General features: G+C 48.1%; 3 protein-coding genes across 3 annotated transcripts in view; all 3 read right to left on the reverse strand.

Moving 5' to 3' along the window:
- The window catches only part of LOC108792041 (NACHT, LRR and PYD domains-containing protein 3-like), an 8,822-nt gene extending 6,372 nt beyond the window's left edge, over positions 1-2,450 (reverse strand). The window contains exon 1 of the mRNA XM_018562719.1: positions 769-2,450. Coding sequence (XP_018418221.1) covers positions 769-2,441 — 1,673 coding nt within the window. The 5' untranslated portion in view covers positions 2,442-2,450. The remainder of the gene's footprint in view (positions 1-768) is intronic.
- Positions 2,451-2,580: 130 nt separating this feature from the next.
- On the reverse strand, positions 2,581-4,951 carry LOC108792042 (pyrin-like). Its single transcript, XM_018562720.1, has 3 exons — positions 4,930-4,951; positions 4,338-4,637; positions 2,581-2,636 (listed from the first exon to the last, which is right to left on the reverse strand). Exons 1-3 carry the CDS (start codon positions 4,949-4,951, stop codon positions 2,581-2,583), a joined length of 378 nt encoding a protein of 125 aa, XP_018418222.1.
- Positions 4,952-5,439: 488 nt separating this feature from the next.
- On the reverse strand, positions 5,440-9,262 carry LOC108792043 (pyrin-like). Its single transcript, XM_018562721.1, has 4 exons — positions 9,241-9,262; positions 8,649-8,948; positions 6,909-6,947; positions 5,440-5,522 (listed from the first exon to the last, which is right to left on the reverse strand). The coding sequence occupies exons 1-4, from the start codon at positions 9,260-9,262 to the stop codon at positions 5,440-5,442; spliced, it is 444 nt and encodes a 147-aa protein (XP_018418223.1).
- Between the last annotated feature and the right edge of the window lie 7,053 nt (positions 9,263-16,315).

Raw genomic sequence — 16,315 nt, forward strand, 5'->3', positions numbered from 1 at the left:
TTTGCACGATATTCTAATTATTAGAGTTTCACCTGTATATCTATATATATATATATAGCTATATATATCTATCTATATCTATATAGATAGATATATATAGCTATATATTTATATATATATGTCCAGCTTTGCTCTGTGTGTATGTATATAGGATAACACAGCACTTTTTGGCCCGTTCCATGCCCCAGAGCCCTCTCTTCCTCTCCTAGAAGGTGGCAGATCCGCCACAGGTTTGTTTTTTTTTGCCGGTTAGATGGGAGTTCTGGTTAGTTGAATACCGGATAACAGAGAGTTTACTATATATAAAAAATCCCTGACAGGGCCATGGGGATCCTGAAATACACTGTAGTAGCCTCCTCAGGCCGCTATACTGTGGGAGTTCCCTGTGCTGTAAAACACAGAAGGTTGCTTGCTGAGTATAGTGGCCATTTAGAGGGTGCCTAGTATTTCTTTGAATGAATACTAGGCATTCTCTGATTGGACGAGGTGGCCGTGACGTCACTGTCTTTTCGGGGGGAGACATTTAGAGAAGGATGATTACATTTTAGATAAGTTCTAATTATACATTTTGCAGGTGTCAACAACAAATTTTCAGGTAAAATCCTGGTGTCTTTTACAATATTATTTATAATAAATTGTTATCAGGCTAATGACAAAGTATAATGATGTACTATTCCTTTAACTGACGCATGTTTCAATCTTTAATTCAATTTTGGCTAAATGCGCTTTGTGGCTGATTTGCTTCAGTCAATATTGACGCACACTTACTGAACCCTTGAACACTTGTGGAGTACTGAAGACAAAAGGGCCCGTGTTTTGGGGCCTATTTGGGAGTTGATGAAAGAAATGCGGTGCTCGCTTCTGCTGTTCTTTAAACAGTAATATACGGCCCTGTAGTCAAAATCACGTCCTGGTTTGATGATCGTTACGTCTCGAAAGTGAACCATTATCCGTCCGGTTAAATCCTCGTCCTGAAACTCATATAAGTACTGAAGACTCCGTTTGTACTTAGTGTTCTTTATCAGCCAATCCATCACCACTGAAGTTTTCTTCAAGGAAAATTGTCCGCAGCCCAAAAGCTTCGCCGTTTCTTTTTGTTGTTTTTCGCTGAGAAGGCCGAACAGGAACTGTATTGTCAATTGCAAGTGTGACTTGTATTTCCCTTCTTCCAGTAATTTTTCGATTTGGGAACTCTTTGCGGAGGCCATTGACGTGAGCTTCAGTTTATTTCCCACCACATAATAGAGGGCGGCAAAGAACTCCTGGACGGTCAGGTGGATGAAGCTGTAACAGGTTTGGGTTTCGACGTCTCTTTGAAAAATGTTTTCATTGAGAAACAAAGTCTCAATGTCTGTCATTGAGAGTTGATGACTTCTAAGGTCATCTTCCCCAAAGAGGATCTTCTGACTCCAGATACCTTCGTTGGCTAATGCACAAATTTTCTTAAGGCATTTAACGACTGATTGGTTGGAATTACTAGTGTGGTATTTCATTAAACTCTTCAGGTACAACAGGTAGATGGACGTGGTGGTCTTGCAATCAATTTCTTTTAGTCTCTCTGCCATCTGTTGTTTTATTACAGTGCATACAATCCAGCAAGTAATTGGGATGGCACACATTGTGAAGAGGGTGTCGTTGTCCTTCACGATACTGAGAGCAAGGTCGGCTTCTTCTTTTTCTGTAAAGAAACTGTAGAAAAATAGCTCGCGGTCTCTCCCCGCGAACCCCAGAATCTCAACATATCGAGGACTTAGAAAACGTTCATTTAGCCGCTCCAGTGAGTACGGTCTTGTGGTGATGATTATGGAAGCTCCACCAAGGCAGGATTGCCTGAAGATACTGTTTAAAATAATTTCTTTACTGGTCTCCTGAAAAGGATCGTCGGAGACCTCGGTATCACCAAGCGAAGTCCATCTCAACTCATCGAATCCATCCACAAGAAAAAGTAGCTTTTGAGGGTCACCCAGGATTGACTTGAGAAGGTCTCTTTCGCAATTGACGTGGCAAGTTTGACGTAAAAGTCCAGCTAGGCTTATGCCACCACTTATGGTGTTAAGCTCCCTGCAGCTCATGTAAAATATGAAATTGAATTTGTCCTGGTAAAACTTCCCGGAGGCCCAGTCCAGAACGATTTTCCGGGAGGTCATGGTTTTTCCGACCCCGGCAGGCCCTTGCAGCACCACGACTTTGGGGACTATGCCAGCTTCGTCGGGATTGAACAGACCGTCTATGGTGATTGGGGAATATTGACTTGAAGATCGCTCATCCATTATCTCTAAATGCCTTTGGCCCAGGCTAATGATTTCATGTTCTCTTTCCTTTACATTCCGCTGTTTCTTTATCAGCAATAATTTGGTGTACCTCCCATCTAGACGGACAGTCTCTCCTAAGTAGGCATTTCCATCTCTATGATTCTGATACCGTTCCTTCATCAAAGTCATGTAACTTCTTCTGCAATCTGCTTCAGACCAATAAAATAATAAGAAATACCGTAATTAAGCCTCCATAACCATTTACTCTGCAACAGCCACAATATAAAGCCTGTGTAGATTGGCTTTCATCCATGTCAGAACTAGAAATTTACACATTGTACATACCCTCCATTCTGTTATCCAATGACTGTGTCTTTATCACACCTAAAACCAAAGTGGAAACTGTCAATATTGAAGTGTAGGTCTGGAGGAAAAAAAATGTTAAGGACATCTTTGCAATACATGTACAATTCTCCATGTTGTGTCCCATAAAAAATGTTGCAAGTGCAGAAAAATACTTGTCGATCTGTGTCAGGGAACCTGGGGGTGTTACCTCCCCGCAGCGTCAGCGGGCACGGCGCAGGGTACGGGTCTCCCTCCAGCCTGGCAATACCCCTGGTGCCCGGGTTGCTGGTGCACATGTTTGCTGGTGCACACCTCAGGTGTGGGCCTTACTGGGTGAGGTTCCCAGCCCACACATACCACCTCTCGCCTGCCATTGGCTCTTGGGGAGAGAAGCCTCCTAGTTGCCTCGGTGACAGGGGGGCAGACTTACACCCCCTGGCTATAAAAACCTGGCCGGAGTCCTGGCTTGCTGCTGAGTTATTCCACTTTATGGTGTGACCGACAAAGCTCCCTTTCCTGTGTGCCTTACTGCCTGTTTCCTGAACCCCCATCTGATCTTCCGTGTACCGACCATGGACCGACCACTGCCTCTGACCCTTTGCTGCCTGTCTCGACCCAGATTGAACCTGACTACCCCTTTTGGATTGTCCCTTTGTACCTTGCCTTCGGAACTTTCAGGCTGCTTCCTGCCAGTGGGTTTCCTGCACGCTGCCGGCCCGCAGGCACGTCTGATAACGCCTGACAATCTGCCAGACGTCCAGTGTGCTCCTAATTTCCTGTTTGGTCTGACAACTCAAAGCTTGCGCCGTGCTGAAATTCCAACCAGCGTTGTCAGCCCTGCCGGCTGGACTACAGATCTCCCCCCTATCCCCACTTCTCTCCATCTTTCTCTACGCTCATAATTTATGCCTTTCCTAGAAAAGCAATGCTGCTGCCTTAGCACCAAAGACCCTGGCCACATACAGTGTGTTTAGGGAAAGGGCTCTTGGGAGATGTAGTTCTGGCGGGCAGGGCCAGATTTCCCACAATGCCAACCGGCCTTGGGGCAGCAGGGAGTAGAGGGGCAGCAGGGGTGTGGAATTCCTATCTCCCGATGCCCGGGACATGCAGTTCTGGGCACCAGGCAAGTAGTTGTTTTCTACCTTTAGTCCTGCTTTGGGCAAGCAGAGATAAATGTAGAGCGGGAAGCCGCCGCTTGTTTTGTTCAAGTGACCCTGTTGATGTCGCCGAGATCACTTGTATGCAGCCTGCAGGTCTGCAATCCTCTATGGTAGGGTAGGTTTGACAGGTAGGGGGGCGCATTGAGGAACATGGCCTTGGGGCAGCAGAGAGAGTAAATCCGGCCCTGCTGGCGGGGTATCAATGTCAATAGGAACTGAGCTCCCAGTTGTATTTTACAAGGCTTATGATGACATCACAGGGATTAGCCACAAGAACAAGGTAAAAGCAAACATTAATGCTGGGGTATGATCTAGGTGGGGAGAAGGAGGTGCTGAATTGTGAACAACTGACTGAGGGACTCAAGAACTTTGGTAGCCCACCCATTAAAAGTAATACCGGCTTTTCAGTCCTTTTCTGTTGAACTGACTGCTAGGTCTAACAGCCAATCACACTGGAGACAAATCTGCTCAACGCGAGGGTGTGGCTTATAAAATATATTAAAAGGCATCTAGCACATAGATTTGAACAGAGAGAGAAAGCAAAGAACATGTTTCAGAGTTACTCTTGACTTCAACTCACTGTGTTGTCCAATCTTCATCCGAAGTTCCTCCGCCGGTCCCATGAGAGAGATTGATTTGAGGACCTTTACCGTTACATCCAGAGCTGCCGCCTCGCCATAAAAACTGATGAGAAGGTTCTTTGTAGCAACCTGATCTGCATTTTCCAGAGGTCCACGTGGAACTGGACGTTTGTCCTTGTAGGAGAAATCTGACAGCTTATCTTTAAACCGCTTAAAATCTTTGCCGTTCAGATCCTCAAGGGTAGTGATGATGAGATCACTGCTGGTCAAACTTCCAACTGGATCCTCGGGGGCGGGACCTGAAATATAGTGTAGTGGTAAACAAGGGAGGAGAAGAAAGATGGCACTGATATGTGTAAGAAAGGGGATGCCAAACTCTAGGAGGCAGTGCGAAAAATCCCCCGGGTTGGTGGATATCAAGCACAGCTCTGCCAAATGGTGTATTTGGCCCTCCACCCAGAATATTTTCTTTGTACATTATTGCCGGCCCTCTAAATGCCAACCTGACGCTAAAAGTCTATATTTTAAGGTTGAAAACTATAAGCAAAAAGCAATAAAAGATGTACAAATCACATAAGAGTTGTGACTCACCTTGCTGCATGGAAGACGCCATAGTGGACGATCACAAGAAATTCAACGCTCGCATTGCCTACAAGACATGCAACATCCAAAGACAATTATTTTAATATTATCAAGTTTTGGTTTTTTTTTATCGCTGCCATTAGTTAAGACCTGCAGATGCATCAGAACATGGAGAAAACTTTAAATCTCCAAAATATTGATGTAGGTCCTATCATGAGGAGGACATACGAAAAGGGTCGGTCAACTCAAAAGCAATATTTTGGTCGGCGGCGGAAGTTGGTGGGCCGAGTCAGCCTTTGGATTCTTCTATATCTTGTTTAATCCAAATAGGGAGATCTCTGTGCCGTAACTGCCCATCTAGGAGTTTTGGGTGTTCTTGCCTACCTTTGGTGAGGTGCTGGAAGACCATTTCATGTGGTCATATTGTCATCTCATGTCATAAAATCTAGTAGACTGTACACACACCAGTCTTGAAGGGATCATTAAAGAGAAGGAGTGAGCAGGTCTGACCCATCTTTTTCAGTTGGGTCGGGAACTCCTCCCCCAGAGAGGTGAGGTGGTCCTCTGGTTGGTGCCATTCTGTGTCCCAACTGGGAAAAGTCCTGAAGACACAACAGGAATTGAGAGGAGTTGTCTTCAGAATGAGGCAAGTCCTCTCTTCAACAGATTTTTGGTAATAAATTTTAAAAATGTTGAGTCATCTTTTTGGAATGTGACAATACGATGTTAGTTCGACGCACTTTAAGACATTGCCTATGGCTGTTAAGGTTGGTTGGTTGGTAAGGTTGGTTATAATGGAGCATACCCCTTCTGAGTCAATCGAGCATTGCATAGATGAGTAATCGAACCAGAGAGATGATAGAAAAAGAGGAAGGGTGGCAGAGAACAGGGAATAGTGGAGGTCTTCCGGAAGGGCACCTTCTGGAAGGTCATGCATGGGTTTGTTTGGGTATGTAAAGTATCCAATGATTCCAGGAGATCTCAAGCTGATGTTCTTTGTCATGCGTCATTATCCATGAGATCTTATTCTTAGCTGATGGAAAACCCCTCCCTAGACTTTACCAAAACAGGTGTCCCCATTGGAACATACAAATAGAGAGTCCCACCACACTCCTGACCAAGAAGCCCCATATATTGTGTGTGTGTGTGGGGGGTGTCTGAAGTGGCCGTGGTTGCCGCCGCCTAGGGATGCACCGATACCAGTATTTTGGTACCTAGTAGGAGTACCGATAATTGTTTTCCGGTACTCGCCGATACCAATTACTGAGTACCGCAAGTCCCATTCAGGAAGCGAGGTGGCGTCTAAAGACTCGCCGCCCGGCTTCCCGATTAACAAGAAAGCCGTCGCAACCTGTCCCCTCTCACCTCGGCATGTCCAGCCTTTCATCCCCGGCGCCTCTCCAGCCAGGAACGGTCTTCCTCCGGACAGCCGGAGTCGTCTTGCTGGCCAATCATGGAAGCCGGGCGCCGTGTAATGACGCGGCGCCCTGCTTTCTGATTGGTCGGGAGATCGGCTCCATGCTCACTCGTCATGGGATGACGAGGGAGCATGAAGCTGTCTTCCCGGCCAAAATGCCAGGCGCTGTGTCATTACACGGCGCCCGGCTTCCATGATTGGCTGGGATGTCGGCTCCATGCTCTCTCCTCACAAGGGATGAGGGAGACTCTAAATGCCTTTGGCCCAGGCTAATGATTTCATGTTCTCTTTCCTTTACATTCCGCTGTTTCTTTATCAGCAATAATTTGGTGTACCTCCCATCTAGACGGACAGTCTCTCCTAAGTAGGCATTTCCATCTCTATGATTCTGATACCGTTCCTTCATCAAAGTCATGTAACTTCTTCTGCAATCTGCTTCAGACCAATAAAATAATAAGAAATACCGTAATTAAGCCTCCATAACCATTTACTCTGCAACAGCCACAATATAAAGCCTGTGTAGATTGGCTTTCATCCATGTCAGAACTAGAAATTTACACATTGTACATACCCTCCATTCTGTTATCCAATGACTGTGTCTTTATCACACCTAAAACCAAAGTGGAAACTGTCAATATTGAAGTGTAGGTCTGGAGGAAAAAAAATGTTAAGGACATCTTTGCAATACATGTACAATTCTCCATGTTGTGTCCCATAAAAAATGTTGCAAGTGCAGAAAAATACTTGTCGATCTGTGTCAGGGAACCTGGGGGTGTTACCTCCCCGCAGCGTCAGCGGGCACGGCGCAGGGTACGGGTCTCCCTCCAGCCTGGCAATACCCCTGGTGCCCGGGTTGCTGGTGCACATGTTTGCTGGTGCACACCTCAGGTGTGGGCCTTACTGGGTGAGGTTCCCAGCCCACACATACCACCTCTCGCCTGCCATTGGCTCTTGGGGAGAGAAGCCTCCTAGTTGCCTCGGTGACAGGGGGGCAGACTTACACCCCCTGGCTATAAAAACCTGGCCGGAGTCCTGGCTTGCTGCTGAGTTATTCCACTTTATGGTGTGACCGACAAAGCTCCCTTTCCTGTGTGCCTTACTGCCTGTTTCCTGAACCCCCATCTGATCTTCCGTGTACCGACCATGGACCGACCACTGCCTCTGACCCTTTGCTGCCTGTCTCGACCCAGATTGAACCTGACTACCCCTTTTGGATTGTCCCTTTGTACCTTGCCTTCGGAACTTTCAGGCTGCTTCCTGCCAGTGGGTTTCCTGCACGCTGCCGGCCCGCAGGCACGTCTGATAACGCCTGACAATCTGCCAGACGTCCAGTGTGCTCCTAATTTCCTGTTTGGTCTGACAACTCAAAGCTTGCGCCGTGCTGAAATTCCAACCAGCGTTGTCAGCCCTGCCGGCTGGACTACAGATCTCCCCCCTATCCCCACTTCTCTCCATCTTTCTCTACGCTCATAATTTATGCCTTTCCTAGAAAAGCAATGCTGCTGCCTTAGCACCAAAGACCCTGGCCACATACAGTGTGTTTAGGGAAAGGGCTCTTGGGAGATGTAGTTCTGGCGGGCAGGGCCAGATTTCCCACAATGCCAACCGGCCTTGGGGCAGCAGGGAGTAGAGGGGCAGCAGGGGTGTGGAATTCCTATCTCCCGATGCCCGGGACATGCAGTTCTGGGCACCAGGCAAGTAGTTGTTTTCTACCTTTAGTCCTGCTTTGGGCAAGCAGAGATAAATGTAGAGCGGGAAGCCGCCGCTTGTTTTGTTCAAGTGACCCTGTTGATGTCGCCGAGATCACTTGTATGCAGCCTGCAGGTCTGCAATCCTCTATGGTAGGGTAGGTTTGACAGGTAGGGGGGCGCATTGAGGAACATGGCCTTGGGGCAGCAGAGAGAGTAAATCCGGCCCTGCTGGCGGGGTATCAATGTCAATAGGAACTGAGCTCCCAGTTGTATTTTACAAGGCTTATGATGACATCACAGGGATTAGCCACAAGAACAAGGTAAAAGCAAACATTAATGCTGGGGTATGATCTAGGTGGGGAGAAGGAGGTGCTGAATTGTGAACAACTGACTGAGGGACTCAAGAACTTTGGTAGCCCACCCATTAAAAGTAATACCGGCTTTTCAGTCCTTTTCTGTTGAACTGACTGCTAGGTCTAACAGCCAATCACACTGGAGACAAATCTGCTCAACGCGAGGGTGTGGCTTATAAAATATATTAAAAGGCATCTAGCACATAGATTTGAACAGAGAGAGAAAGCAAAGAACATGTTTCAGAGTTACTCTTGACTTCAACTCACTGTGTTGTCCAATCTTCATCCGAAGTTCCTCCGCCGGTCCCATGAGAGAGATTGATTTGAGGACCTTTACCGTTACATCCAGAGCTGCCGCCTCGCCATAAAAACTGATGAGAAGGTTCTTTGTAGCAACCTGATCTGCATTTTCCAGAGGTCCACGTGGAACTGGACGTTTGTCCTTGTAGGAGAAATCTGACAGCTTATCTTTAAACCGCTTAAAATCTTTGCCGTTCAGATCCTCAAGGGTAGTGATGATGAGATCACTGCTGGTCAAACTTCCAACTGGATCCTCGGGGGCGGGACCTGAAATATAGTGTAGTGGTAAACAAGGGAGGAGAAGAAAGATGGCACTGATATGTGTAAGAAAGGGGATGCCAAACTCTAGGAGGCAGTGCGAAAAATCCCCCGGGTTGGTGGATATCAAGCACAGCTCTGCCAAATGGTGTATTTGGCCCTCCACCCAGAATATTTTCTTTGTACATTATTGCCGGCCCTCTAAATGCCAACCTGACGCTAAAAGTCTATATTTTAAGGTTGAAAACTATAAGCAAAAAGCAATAAAAGATGTACAAATCACATAAGAGTTGTGACTCACCTTGCTGCATGGAAGACGCCATAGTGGACGATCACAAGAAATTCAACGCTCGCATTGCCTACAAGACATGCAACATCCAAAGACAATTATTTTAATATTATCAAGTTTTGGTTTTTTTTTATCGCTGCCATTAGTTAAGACCTGCAGATGCATCAGAACATGGAGAAAACTTTAAATCTCCAAAATATTGATGTAGGTCCTATCATGAGGAGGACATACGAAAAGGGTCGGTCAACTCAAAAGCAATATTTTGGTCGGCGGCGGAAGTTGGTGGGCCGAGTCAGCCTTTGGATTCTTCTATATCTTGTTTAATCCAAATAGGGAGATCTCTGTGCCGTAACTGCCCATCTAGGAGTTTTGGGTGTTCTTGCCTACCTTTGGTGAGGTGCTGGAAGACCATTTCATGTGGTCATATTGTCATCTCATGTCATAAAATCTAGTAGACTGTACACACACCAGTCTTGAAGGGATCATTAAAGAGAAGGAGTGAGCAGGTCTGACCCATCTTTTTCAGTTGGGTCGGGAACTCCTCCCCCAGAGAGGTGAGGTGGTCCTCTGGTTGGTGCCATTCTGTGTCCCAACTGGGAAAAGTCCTGAAGACACAACAGGAATTGAGAGGAGTTGTCTTCAGAATGAGGCAAGTCCTCTCTTCAACAGATTTTTGGTAATAAATTTTAAAAATGTTGAGTCATCTTTTTGGAATGTGACAATACGATGTTAGTTCGACGCACTTTAAGACATTGCCTATGGCTGTTAAGGTTGGTTGGTTGGTAAGGTTGGTTATAATGGAGCATACCCCTTCTGAGTCAATCGAGCATTGCATAGATGAGTAATCGAACCAGAGAGATGATAGAAAAAGAGGAAGGGTGGCAGAGAACAGGGAATAGTGGAGGTCTTCCGGAAGGGCACCTTCTGGAAGGTCATGCATGGGTTTGTTTGGGTATGTAAAGTATCCAATGATTCCAGGAGATCTCAAGCTGATGTTCTTTGTCATGCGTCATTATCCATGAGATCTTATTCTTAGCTGATGGAAAACCCCTCCCTAGACTTTACCAAAACAGGTGTCCCCATTGGAACATACAAATAGAGAGTCCCACCACACTCCTGACCAAGAAGCCCCATATATTGTGTGTGTGTGTGGGGGGTGTCTGAAGTGGCCGTGGTTGCCGCCGCCTAGGGATGCACCGATACCAGTATTTTGGTACCTAGTAGGAGTACCGATAATTGTTTTCCGGTACTCGCCGATACCAATTACTGAGTACCGCAAGTCCCATTCAGGAAGCGAGGTGGCGTCTAAAGACTCGCCGCCCGGCTTCCCGATTAACAAGAAAGCCGTCGCAACCTGTCCCCTCTCACCTCGGCATGTCCAGCCTTTCATCCCCGGCGCCTCTCCAGCCAGGAACGGTCTTCCTCCGGACAGCCGGAGTCGTCTTGCTGGCCAATCATGGAAGCCGGGCGCCGTGTAATGACGCGGCGCCCTGCTTTCTGATTGGTCGGGAGATCGGCTCCATGCTCACTCGTCATGGGATGACGAGGGAGCATGAAGCTGTCTTCCCGGCCAAAATGCCAGGCGCTGTGTCATTACACGGCGCCCGGCTTCCATGATTGGCTGGGATGTCGGCTCCATGCTCTCTCATCACAAGTGATGAGGGAGCATGGAGCCGCTTCCCGACCAATCAGGAAACCGGGCAGCGTGTAATGACGCACTGCCTGGCTTCCTGATACAGGAAGTACTCGGAGCATTTGGGCGAGTACTCGTACTCGCCCAAATACTCGGTATTGGCACCGATACCAATAGTAGTATTGGTATCGGTGCATCCCTAGCGCCGCCAAATACTTGCAAAACAGAATAAATGGTCACCAGCGCTCCAACATTTCTTCAAAACTAAATCCTTTTATTCATGCTAGCGGGTCATATCACCATGCGTGGCAACGTTTTTGGCAACCTGTCCGGTCCCTTCATCAGGCAAACAACGCGTGGTGATATGACCGGCTAGAATGAATAAAAGGATTTAGTTTTGAAGAAAACATAGAGTGCTGGTTACCATTTGTTCTGTTTTCCCGTTGGAAGATAAACCCATACTTCCTGTTTTGGTGACAACTGTGAAATATTGGCTTTCTCATCACTTTTTTTTTATTATGGTGACTGTAGTCACCCTGACCATTAGATGGTGGTGATTATACCAGATGGGGACATTGAAAGCTATGAAAAACCCATCCATCATCCAATATTTTTAGATCAGTTTGACTTTATATACACACAGAGCTTTATTATCTACTGTGTATTTAGGTCCAGGGTGCCCAACCTACTAGCTGATGCCCAAATCTTGGAGGTCTGTAGCGGGAATGGGAGCATCAATTTGTAAAGGAACTAGAATTAGAATGACCTCTAGGACCTTCATGTTACATGTCCCCTGACTGTCCCGCAGCATGTCTCCTGCCACGCCTGTAGCATGTCCACAGCCCTTGACAGTCGCTTGTAGCATCACATGTACTATGTTATGCTTGGACTCCAGGTGAGGTCAGTGGTCACGCTTGAGGCCCCCCTATACCTCATGAGTTGACCACCATTATTCTAGGTAGAGCAAACATAGACGTATACATTAAGGAATACATTCACGGATGCAGAAAACTATAAAGAAGGTCTTACCTCTCTCCGTTGGATCTAACCCCTTCTACGTTAATTACTCGATTGCACTTTCCTGTCCATTCGACTTCCCCTTTCTGGGGCTTTTCTGCGAGAACATTGGAAGAGAAGGGTGTTGCGCAATCACTAAGACCGCAGATAGGAGCAAACATTTAGTTCCAGGAACTGTACGGACAACAGGATACAAAACGCCCTAAAAAAGTCACCATTATTCACTCACAACTGAATACAGCGGGTCTGGCCATAGATACATGTAGTACAATGTCTATAAGGGAGCGTAGATTTGGGTTTGTGACTAGGTCTTGGGAGACTGAGGTGTAACATTGCAATGTATTTTTTTTTTGGGGGGGTTGAAAAAACTGCAGTCCTGGGAAGTGCAGACATCTCACCGTCACGGTCCGCAAGAGATTTTATGGTGAGTGGTGCTTCATCAGGGTCTTTGGAGTCGTGGGCAGGTTGGAAGTTATGATATATAGAGAATGTTATCATCCAAGAAATGCAATGTAGACCAGTAGGTGACCACATGCTGCAGGTATCAGTTGATCAGCCCTTTAAAAGTGTAACTCGGGCATTGGCAACCCACAGCAAGTGCAAGCATGCAGTGCTGTTTTCACCGGCGCCTGCTGCCTGGACAACTTACTAGGCAGTCAGTTACCAAGTCTGGCCCACCAACCTAAGTGACATAACTGGAAGCTGGCAAACAGCTGAGGATGCCGGCGTGGTGTGCTGAAGAAGCATGCAAGCGTGCCTAAAGTGGTACCCTGCCCTTCTGAAGGAACAGGGTTGGAGGGCTGATCTTAGGGGCTGATATGAGGTATATGGATTGGGGCTAATCCGAGGGCTCAAGTGCATGCATTGGGGGCTAATCTGAGGCCTGAACATTCAGGAATTGGGGTGATCTGAGGGGTGAAGGTGCAGGAATTGGGGTCATCTGAAGGGAGAAGGTGCAGGAATTGGGGTGATCTGAGGGGAGAAGGTGCAGGAATTGGGGTGATCTGAGGGGTGAAGGTGCAAGAATCGGGGTCATCTGAGGGGAAAAGGTGCAGGAATTGGGGCTGATCTGAGGGGGGAAGGTGCAGGAATTGGGGCGATCTGAGGGGCGAAGGTGCAGGAATTGGGGCGATCTGAGGGGCGAAGGTGCAGGAATTGGGGCGATCTGAGGGGCGAAGGTGCAGGAATTGGGGCGATCTGAGGGATGAAGGTGCAGGAATTGGGATGATCTGAGGGGAGGTGCAGGAATTGGTGCTGATCTGAGGGGTGAAGGTGCAGGAACCTGGTCTGATCTGGGATGTGAAGGTGCAGAAATTGGGGCTGATCTGAGGGGTGAAGGTGCAGGAATTGGGGCTGATCTGAGGTGTGAAGGTGCAGGAATTGGGGTGATCTGAGGGGTGAAGGTGCAGGAATTGGGGTGATCTGAGGGGTGAAGGTGCAGGAATTGGGATGATCTGAGGGGTGAAGGTGCAGGAATTGGGGTGATCTGAGGGGTGAAGGTGCAGGAATTGGGATGATCTGAGGGGTGAAGGTGCAGGAATTGGGGTGATCTGAGGGGTGAAGGTGCAGGAATTGGGATGATCTGAGGGGTGAAGGTGCAGGAATTGGGGTGATCTGAGGGGTGAAGGTGCAGGAATTGGGATGATCTGAGGGGTGAAGGTGCAGGAATTGGGGTGATCTGAGGGGTGAAGGTGCAGGAATTGGGATGATCTGAGGGGTGAAGGTGCAGGAATTGGGGTGATCTGAGGGGTGAAGGTGCAGGAATTGGGATGATCTGAGGGGTGAAGGTGCAGGAATTGGGGTGATCTGAGGGGTGAAGGTGCAGGAATTGGGATGATCTGAGGGGTGAAGGTGCAGGAATTGGGGTGATCTGAGGGGTGAAGGTGCAGGAATTGGGATGATCTGAGGGGTGAAGGTGCAGGAATTGGGGTGATCTGAGGGGTGAAGGTGCAGGAATTGGGATGATCTGAGGGGTGAAGGTGCAGGAATTGGGGTGATCTGAGGGGTGAAGGTGCAGGAATTGGGATGATCTGAGGGGTGAAGGTGCAGGAATTGGGGTGATCTGAGGGGTGAAGGTGCAGGAATTGGGATGATCTGAGGGGTGAAGGTGCAGGAATTGGGGTGATCTGAGGGGTGAAGGTGCAGGAATTGGGATGATCTGAGGGGTGAAGGTGCAGGAATTGGGGTGATCTGAGGGGTGAAGGTGCAGGAATTGGGATGATCTGAGGGGTGAAGGTGCAGGAATTGGGGTGATCTGAGGGGTGAAGGTGCAGGAATTGGGATGATCTGAGGGGTGAAGGTGCAGGAATTGGGGTGATCTGAGGGGTGAAGGTGCAGGAATTGGGATGATCTGAGGGGTGAAGGTGCAGGAATTGGGGTGATCTGAGGGGTGAAGGTGCAGGAATTGGGATGATCTGAGGGGTGAAGGTGCAGGAATTGGGGTGATCTGAGGGGTGAAGGTGCAGGAATTGGGATGATCTGAGGGGTGAAGGTGCAGGAATTGGGGTGATCTGAGGGGTGAAGGTGCAGGAATTGGGATGATCTGAGGGGTGAAGGTGCAGGAATTGGGGTGATCTGAGGGGTGAAGGTGCAGGAATTGGGATGATCTGAGGGGTGAAGGTGCAGGAATTGGGGTGATCTGAGGGGTGAAGGTGCAGGAATTGGGATGATCTGAGGGGTGAAGGTGCAGGAATTGGGGTGATCTGAGGGGTGAAGGTGCAGGAATTGGGATGATCTGAGGGGTGAAGGTGCAGGAATTGGGGTGATCTGAGGGGTGAAGGTGCAGGAATTGGGATGATCTGAGGGGTGAAGGTGCAGGAATTGGGGTGATCTGAAGGGTGAAGGTGCAGGAATTGGGGCTGATCTGAGGTGTGAAGGTGCAGGAATTGGGGTGATCTGAGGGGAGACGCCTAATGATTTAGACCGGAATGTTCACCGCCTCGTGTTATTCACCCCAATATTTCCCAACCACACTGCGTATTAGGATGAATTTCACAACTGATGTACGCGGACTTACTGCAAATACTGTAAGAGTTTCCTTCCTATTTCTCAGGCTTCATCACTTCCCATCATCATCCTCCTTCCAAAGCATTTTTAACTCTTTCACTGAAGAACATGTTCCTGGTATGATGTTGGTGCAGCAACCCTTAAAGTCCAAGAAGTGGATTCATCTAACCTTGGAGGGATTTCCTTCCACTTCCTGTTGTGTTTTACAGGACAGGAAGTGAAATCTCTTAAATGGGAAGCAGAATAAGACCCTAGCAAGGGTTTTAATCCTCCCTTACTCTATACAAAATGGTAAAAAGCACATTTGTGGTCTTCAAACACCTCCGTGGCCTGGGCTTCACCTTAAGGAACCTCACCCTTTGAAACTTTATGACCCCAATTGTCCAAACCTGCCGACCACCTCTCCTAACTTTACGCCTTGTGAACCAAGCACGCACTGTTGTCCCACAGTAGATCTCCGCCTGGGACAAAGAACTGAACCACCAGTCCTTGGAGGACAACCTCCGCTAATGTCAGGGAACCAGGGGTGTTACCCCTCCTCGGGGCCAACAGGTACGGTGCAGGGCACGGGGTCTCCTCCAGCCTGGTAGAACTCCTGGCGCCGGGGTTGCAGGTGCGCATGCGCGGTGGAAGCGCGCCCTCGGTACACAGGCTGTGCTCTTCCTGCCAGTGGGTTCCTCTCCACGCTGCCAGCCCATAAGCACGTCTGACAGCTAAGGACTGTAAGCATGGCCCATGAGAGAGGTTTTAAGATCAGGTGGTATGAATGTTCTTACACCATTTGGAAAATATTCCCCTCTGCCTCGGACCAATGCCGGCACTGCTGTAACCTAATTATGGCGGACACACCTCGATACTAGCCTTCTGGAATCAAATTCTCTACGTATGAAGAGGTCACGGGTCTTAGCCTCCTGGTGCCTCCAGAAATTTTACTTCCCCAGGCTTCGTGTCCACCATAAAAAGGTCTCCTACCCCTTTTTTTTGTTCTGCTAGCAGCCAGAACTGTGACTCCGAGGCATTGGAATCGAATTGCCCCCTCTCTCTTGAGGAATGGATCGCTGAAGTATCTCACATTCAATGCATGGAGGAACCAACGGCCTTCTTTTATGATCAATAAACCTCTACTTGGAGCATCTGAGACACTTATATGGGTTCTATCCAATTTAGAAACCTCAATGTGATAACATACCCCGGGGCAGGCAAATAACGACCCTCCAGCTGTGGTAAAACTACAAATCCTATTATGCATTTGCCACTGGGAGTCATGCTTTTGGCCGTCACGGTCTTCCAAAGCCCTATGGGATTTGCGGTTGCACCACAACTGAAGGGCCGGAGTTTTCCTCCCCTTGACATTCACCATTCTCATGGCCTAGGAATTGTCCTGGTCTCCTCAAATGGACACCAAACCCATCCCTAAATCACCGGGACCCT

Source organism: Nanorana parkeri, unplaced genomic scaffold (genome assembly GCF_000935625.1).
Source record: "Nanorana parkeri isolate BGI_ZX_2015 unplaced genomic scaffold, ASM93562v1 scaffold593, whole genome shotgun sequence".
In the NCBI taxonomy this organism is placed as follows: Eukaryota; Metazoa; Chordata; class Amphibia; order Anura; family Dicroglossidae; genus Nanorana; species Nanorana parkeri.